This window comes from Triticum urartu, chromosome 5 (genome assembly GCF_003073215.2).
Source record: "Triticum urartu cultivar G1812 chromosome 5, Tu2.1, whole genome shotgun sequence".
NCBI classification, from domain to species: domain Eukaryota; kingdom Viridiplantae; phylum Streptophyta; class Magnoliopsida; order Poales; family Poaceae; genus Triticum; species Triticum urartu.
In genome coordinates this window covers 460,444,502-460,452,157 of record NC_053026.1, presented here as the reverse complement: position 1 = coordinate 460,452,157, position 7,656 = coordinate 460,444,502, and the positions used below count along the sequence as shown (strand labels likewise).

General features: G+C 44.4%; 1 protein-coding gene across 2 annotated transcripts; it reads right to left on the bottom strand.

The window, feature by feature from the left end:
- Positions 1-5,710: 5,710 nt before the first annotated feature.
- On the bottom strand, positions 5,711-6,882 carry LOC125556283. 2 transcript variants are annotated; one of them, XM_048719051.1, is made up of 2 exons: positions 6,368-6,882; positions 5,711-6,289 (listed from the first exon to the last, which is right to left on the bottom strand). In XM_048719051.1, the coding sequence occupies exons 1-2, from the start codon at positions 6,730-6,732 to the stop codon at positions 5,941-5,943; spliced, it is 714 nt and encodes a 237-aa protein (XP_048575008.1). In that variant the 5' UTR covers positions 6,733-6,882; the 3' UTR covers positions 5,711-5,940. The 2 variants fall into 2 exon arrangements, with proteins under 2 accessions (XP_048575008.1, XP_048575007.1); XM_048719050.1 differs by having other exon boundaries at positions 5,711-6,882.
- Between the last annotated feature and the right edge of the window lie 774 nt (positions 6,883-7,656).

Below are 7,656 nucleotides of genomic sequence, written 5' to 3'. Positions count from 1 at the left end.
CAGGTGTTTCAAAAAAAACAATCACAAAATTGTTTCTAAAGAAAGCAATCTCCAAATCATTTGTTCTGGGTTTATTGGACCAACTACCAAAAGGTACAAGAACAAGGAGACGCCAAGACCTGTATGTGCTCATTGTGTACTCCACGGGGTAATTCCTAAGCTAGATTCCCAAGACAAAATGACATGACGCAACTGGTAAGGCATTAAGGCGTGTGTCTTTTATCAACATGACGAGTCTATTAAGCACTTATTTTTTGAGTGTAAGTTCGCTCGGGTGATTTGGATCATAGTTCAAGTAGCTTCAAATTTATACCCACCACGTAGTGCACGTAACATATTCGGCCACTGGTTGAGGGGTATTGATAAACAATTTTCTGCATATATTCTTGTGGGGGCGACTGCCTTATGTTGGGCATTGTGGCTTATCAGGAATGATGTGGTTTTTAATAAAAAATGTGTTTCATCTCCTATGCAGATTATTCATGTATGTACACGATGGCTTCGTATTTGGTCTATTCTGCAGAGGCCGGAGGACATGACCTTTTTATGATGGCGTCTACGCGGCTGGAGCGTATGGCCAGGAAGATTTTTCTCCCCCTATGAATGACGGTGTGATCTCCGGATAGGATCTGCCACATCATAGGCTGGATTAATTTATCTTTTTAAGTTGTAAAACGATTTTATTTTTTGGGTCGGTTGGACTTTTTGACTGTATGCATCGAGTTATGCAGGGGTTGGGCATTCTTTCGATGCGATTGTATCATCTCGATATATCAGTTCAATGAAATGTCCTTTATCCAAAAAAAGACAAAACCATCCAATTCCGCTTGAAGCACGAAGCGACTGACGAGTGCTCTTTTTCCACGCAAAGGGCGTGGAATAGTCGATGAAACACGTGCAACACTCAATCGTGGGCCGGTCCATTGATAGAGAACATTCTTTTTTCTTTCTTTTGTCCAGCCGCCGCCACGTGTCCTGTGTTGAGCACTACATTTGGATTTCGGATTTCTGTTGTTCTATATATATATATTCGGATTTCAAATGATTTTTTTTGCTTTTCAGGTTTTGTCGGGTTTTCCTTTGGCAATGGAGATTTCTTTTGTGAAGCACAGTTGTGCTTCTTGAAAAAAATATGCGTTTCCATGAGATACACAATTGTATTTCTCCTGGAAGCACAAATTTGCTTCCGCGAGAAGCATAGCATGTGCTTTCACTTGTGCTTCTTGAATGTTGATAAGCACCGCCTGTGCCCACCACCCCCCCCCCCAATATACACAAAACTTGAAAACCGCGACATGCTTCTGGGCTCCATTTTTTTCTTCCTTTTTTTGGTATTGATTTTTGTTGTTGTCGTTTTTTAGTATTCGTTTTACTTTTGGTTTTCGATTTTTCCCTGTTTTTTCGTGGAAAAAGTTTGTCGAAACCTGTTAAGATGGGATTTAGTTTTAAAGATCTTGACACAAGAAATTCAACAATGAATTTTTTTGGTATTTGGATGCATGGTTCAAGAGATGAAATGTTTGAATAAACGAATGTATGAAAAAAGGAAAAAAACATAAGTTATGACAAATGGCACACATCAGCACCTGAGAATGGTGAGAAGTGACATTTGCAAGGGTTAACCCTTAACTAGTGATTTCATGGTTTTATTTATCACTTTCGTACAACAACAATTGGGCTAGTATGTGTGGCATCATCCTCGCGCACCGAGGCCTCTACGGGCTGACCTAATTAGTCCTTTTAAATTCTGAAATAGAATTTTCCATATATACAAAGCAAAAATTTGCATGTGTAAAAGATGTTTAGAATTTTTGAAGTTTTTCCTTGAATTTCGAAAATGTTGGTGAATTTTAAAAATATCCATGAATCTTAAAAGTAATAATTTTTTTAATAATATGTTCGTGAACTTAAAAAATGTTTGGGAATTTTAAATTTCTAAAGACTTTAAAAATTATGAATATAAAAATGATAAATATTTGGTCCCCCCTCCCCCAATTTTTTTAACCAGTTCTAAAGAACTTAAAAGAAGATCAAGTAGTTGGAAAATGTTCACGAATTCTAGAAAATATTCATGAATTTGGAAAGTGTATGTGAATTGAAAAAAATCATGAATTCGAAAAATGATCATGAATTCTTAAACAATCATCAATTAAGAAAATCTTCATAGCTGTTTTTGAAAATACCAACTCATATTGAAAATGTTTATCATGTATTTTAGAATGGTTGTTAGGCATTTAGAAAACATTCATAATGTATTTGAAACAAGTTCCTCACCTGTTTGAAAAAATAATGTGCATTTAAAAAATATTCATCGTGTATTCCAAATGTTTGTATTATGTTTGAAAACCCCCTCACCTATTTGCGAAATTGCATTGTGCATTTAAAATTGTTTGTATATTTTTTATATATTTAAAAGGTTTAGATGGAATAACTTAAAAAGAAAAAGGAGAATAGGAAAATGGAATAGGAAAAACCAAAAACATATAAGGAAAACAATTGGATATAAAAACAGAAATAAAATGAAATGGAAAACAAAAGTAAAAATATGAAGGGAATGTAAAATCAACTGAAAATGGCAAGATAAAAATTGTGCTAGATGTGTGCACTATCTAAGATAGTCATTTGATATGCAAAGTGAATACACTAGGATCAACACTTCCCCTAGATTTTATAGACCAACAACATAATGCGCAAATGATAACAAATGTGATCATCTAGTATGCATTTGCAATAACATGTGGTGAAGCAACATATAAGGGCAAGATAAAAATCATAGCTCCAAAACATGAAAGGTAAAGACATGATCAACGGGTTAGCATGTCTCATATGATGGTAAGTTAAGGTCTCCAAATAACCAAGTTCAAAAAGTGAATTCCACCCATGTAAAATCCGGAGGGACAACCTAATAGAACTCTCTTCCTCTTTGACATCAACATGTTCTCTTCATCTGAGGTTATCCATGAGAAACACAATCATAATATCGAATCACTTATGCTTGCAAAAGATGCGACTACTCTAGGCTGACGACACCATCTTAAGCTCACAAGTACTCCACAGATTATTTGTATTCCTATGACCGGCGAGTTTTAATAAAGCAGCTTCTGCCCTAAAAAGGGAAAATAATGATGCAACTTTATTATCAAGTACTTATATTCAAGTGAATAATGAGGGGTTGTTATCCGCAAAAAAAGGGGGTGGTTACATTAAAAAAATCCATGAGAAACGGCCTCTAAACCTGTGTCTGTGCAATGGTCGATGCTAGTCGAGGAACTGCACCGCAGCAGGAAGTCCTTGAGCTAGTTCGGTTGGCCTTTCTAGGATAGATGCTTAGTTTGGCAACAGAGTTTTTAGAGAACCATGGTAATTGAAAACCACAGTATTCAGATGTGTACACAATGAATACTACAGTTTCTTTAAACCATGTTTTTTCTCAGTTTTACCAAAACCACCTAGGTGTTTGGCTGGTGTTGTTATACTACAGTTTTGACTGATTGTAACGCTGGGTGACAGCTGAAACTAACTAAGCTACACGGCCTAACTGCTGCCGGTTGCATGCAGCTGCTACGCACAAGGTCAGCACGTCCGCACCTATGTAAGCAGATTTGTGTACTGCTGCTAACTAGAGAGGCGCAAGAAACAGATCGATCAGCCGGCCTTCAATGGCTGGATTAATTTAACCGGGAGGTGCATGATTGATCAAGAGCATGTGGCAACTTAAGTTCATCAATCAACTAGATTGAAGTAATATACAATCCTAGGAGCGTCCTGCTATCATATGTCTATACGTGCATGTACTCTTGGAGGCGGACCAAAATTCTTTGTGCATGTACGGTGCGCCATTTATACTGAATCGGTTACCTAGCATATATATCCGGCTGCATACAAGTATATTCTCCAAGGACAAGGGCCAATCGATCTAATCAGTGCGCTACTCATCCAAAATTAATCGACAGCCAAAGACTCCATGGAGAAGCGTGCAAGATCACTAGAAACTAATCAGTGCCGTTATCCAATCCAGCCGCGTCGTATCTAATCTATATGCCACCCCTTGCAGCAGTCTTGCAATCGGACTGGACAGATACCTAAGGACAGAATATTGTAAGGCATAAACGAGCGCATACGAGGAGATAATACAGATCGTTTATCGTATAAGAGATGCAGGAAAATTAGGAGGCGATCACAGATGATATTCTTATCTCGACGTAGATGGCAACGTCAACTGCACTTTCTCTCCGTTCTGTTTAGAAAAAAGAGGTTGGGACTTTTTCTTAAATACTTCAAAAATACCATGGTTTCTGGGATACTATGGTTTACAAAACTTCCGTTTTTTCTGAAGCCAAACACATCAAAGTATTCAAAACCAAGGTTTTTTCAGAAACCACGGTATTCTAGAAAAACTACAAAAATACTTTGCATCCAAACGCACCCTTATTTCTTTTTGCTTTTCTCATGTACTCCCTCTGATCCAGGATCAGAGGGAGTATTTCTTAATGAAATGGGCAGAAAGCCCGCGTATCCCGTCAAAAGAAAAACCCCGTACCGTGGCTGTTGGCATGCAGGTTTGGCCGCGCAGCCAGCAGACGACTTCCAGTTAAGTCCCAACCGCACCGACGTGGCTGAACAGAAATGTTTGGACTCTCTTACAATTGTGTTTGTTAGGGGTGTTACAGTTGTTAGTTGTTGTTGTGAGCCGACAATAAACCGGGATCGCGGAGCACACTCTTGCTGCAGCAGTGTCAAAATAAGCGGGACAAACAGATCCACAGGGATAAAGCCAGCTCGGAATATGCCTACAGATACACGCCCTGTAGTGGCATCGCCAGGCATACATTGTCACACTGTCACTCCACCATGAACCAAACCCAACCGAACACCCAGGAAAAGGGCAGGCAGCCCGTACCATCTGCTATGATACGCATGGGTTCCATGCACGGTTTTGATTTTCGGCCGAGAAAATCATATTTCGGCCGAAATTCGGCCGTCTCGCTTGGGCCCGGTAAAAGTCTTTGTCAGCTGAATTTTTCGGCCCAGTTTGAATTTTTTTGGCCCAGCCCAGCTTCCGGAGGCTTCCCATTACGCTTGCCTCAGCCAAAACGATCGAAACGAACACCCAAACCCTAAACAATCTTATTTTCTCCTCCTGTGTTGTGCGGCGGCGGCGCTGCGCACTGGGCACAGCAGCCGCGCGTCCATGTCTCGTCCCCGTCGGCCCCCCAACTCACGCCTGCTGCTCCTGCATCGTTCGCTCCTCCGCGACCCCTGCCACACGCCTCTGCCGGCTGCCGCTGAAGCCGTCCGCAACTCTCCCTAACTCTGCTAAAGACTGAGGTACGTGCATGTCTTTTCTGTGAGGCCTTGTTCGCTCGATGGTCGACGCAATTAACAAACCTTCTCCTTTCCGTTTGTTCTTGAAGGCTGCTCCATGGCGATCTGCACGTCTTTGTTTGCGAAACCTGTTGTTGTGGACTGTGTACAGGGAACTTTTTATGCTGATTTTAATCCCCGGTGCTAGTCTGCTAATCATTATATTTTCTACTTCCCAGATTTATGTTGGACTTCTATCTTTGGTATCAGTTGATTTCAATTTTTTGGTTAAATTTCAATCAAAATTCAAATTTTGGTTTAACAATTTCGTCCGAGATTTTACCGGAATATTTGAAATGACCGAATTTCGGCCATCTTGGTCATGGCCGAGAAAATTCACAAACCGAAAGCCAAAACACAGGTTCCATGTCATTCCGAATTTCTGGTAGTACAACTAACTCGATCCACACGACACGCACCGCAGCTACTGACAAGCCAGAAACCGACTAGCTGACAAGAAACCCCCTCCCGACTTGTCTGGATGAAAAGAACAGGGGATCGGACTGATCGAAACGCCTTCGTCTTCCTCTGGCTGACTGCACTGCACTGCACTTGCTTCCGACGATCATCGATTGATCAGACTTGCATGCAGCCGTTCCCGTTCGCCTTGCCGTTGACGCAGCCGCTGCTGTGCTCCTTCGTCCCTCTGTCGCCGGCGACGTTCACCATGTCGAGGTTGTAGAGTATCGGGATCATGACGAGGGAGGAGAGGAAGGCGAGCAGCGGGCCGAAGATCCAGAGCAGGAGGGGCACCCCGGCGTAGAAGAGCCTGTTGCCCACGAAGTTGAGCGTGAAGCTCCTCTCGAGGATCTCGCCCACGTAGTCGCTCACGGCGCCGGCCGGCAGCTGCAGGCCGACCAGGCGGGCGCCGTCGTCGTCCTTTTCGGCGTCGGGGAGGGGGAGGCAGGAGGTGTTGATGAGGAAGCTGGCTTGGTTGAGGAAGCAGATGGTGAGGGTGTGGCAGAGGAAGGAGAAGAGGAAGACGAGCAGCAGCGCCACGTACTTGAGCGCCATCATGTACTCCCCGTGCGCGCCGAACACGGCGTCGCTCAGCGGCTTCTTCACCGAGTAGGTGCTGCTGAGCACGGCGGCGATGCCGGTGCAGAAGAGCACCGAGGTGGTGGCCATGAGCGTGGACCCCATGATGACGTTCCGGATCGACTGCACCACCAGCACCCCCTTCTTGTCGTCGTTGTCCCGCATCATGCCGGCCGCCCAGAGCCGGCGCGCCGCCGAGTAGACGCCGAAGGCCGTGGAGAGCGGGCGGCGCCGCACCGCGCGCCACAGCCAGGCGTGGTACAGCGCCGGGAGGAGGAGCCCCAGTGGGATCAGGATGAGGTCCAGGTAGCTCTCCCTCCACGCCACCATGATTGATCGATCGGCCGACGACGATGATCGAGCGAACAAGAACCAAGAAAGCGTAAGCGTGTGGCACTAGCACGCTTCTCTGTCGATCGATGGCTCCTGAATTTGGGGGAGGCGTTGGTTGCTTTGTGGCGATGAACCGTGTGGAGCTGGCTATCTGTCTACCTGTCCGTGGATGGGTGCTTTATATAGGGTGAGCTGAGCTGGGGGAAGGGAGTTGAAGCTGAGGCGGTGGGAGAGAGAGAGAGATAGTGGTGTCTTACACAACGGCCACGAGGATCCTTTTTGCTGGTGGTCAATCAGCTGAAAGTAGCAAGCGGTGGACTGAAGGCTACCTCCTTCGTGAGTCACTGCTCGATCCATCGACCTCCTTCGTGAGTCACTGCCCAGACTAACAAAAAGAATGCCAATCGATCCATCGCAAGTTGCGTACGTACGTCGCCCTTCATTCGTCTGCTGGTTCGGTCAATGGTTATTAGGCCAACTCTAACGCATGACCCCAAACGGACGAACGTTCGTTTTGTTCGGATTTCATTTGTATGAAGCCACAAAACGGACATTCATGTTCGGTTTTGCTCGTTCGTCGGTCGGTGCATCCAACGCGCGGTCACATCTCAACGTGTCGACATTCAATTAAAAAAAGCAGCCACGCATTTAAAAAACACTTAAAACATAATTATGCATTAACATGTACTTAAAACTGTTGAAACAGGTCTCAGGTGCATAGTAAACTTAACTTAAACTTAAAAAAGAAAAAAAATGTCGTCGTCGTTTCCATGCCCTGCCGTTCTCATCGTTGTCCATGATGAGGTCGATGTACGGTGGCGGCGTCCAGAGGTGGGCTGGAAGCGCCTGCGGGAGCCGCGTGGCCGGTCGCGCCTGCACCACCTCTGCTGGTGGCGGCGACGGCTCCGGTGAACGTGGGTG

What these genes read in the sequence shown, in the direction of transcription:
- LOC125556283 (XM_048719050.1), bottom strand. Translation starts at nt 6,732, where the DNA reads ATGGTGGCGTGGAGGGAGAGCTACCTGGACCTCATCCTGATCCCACTG.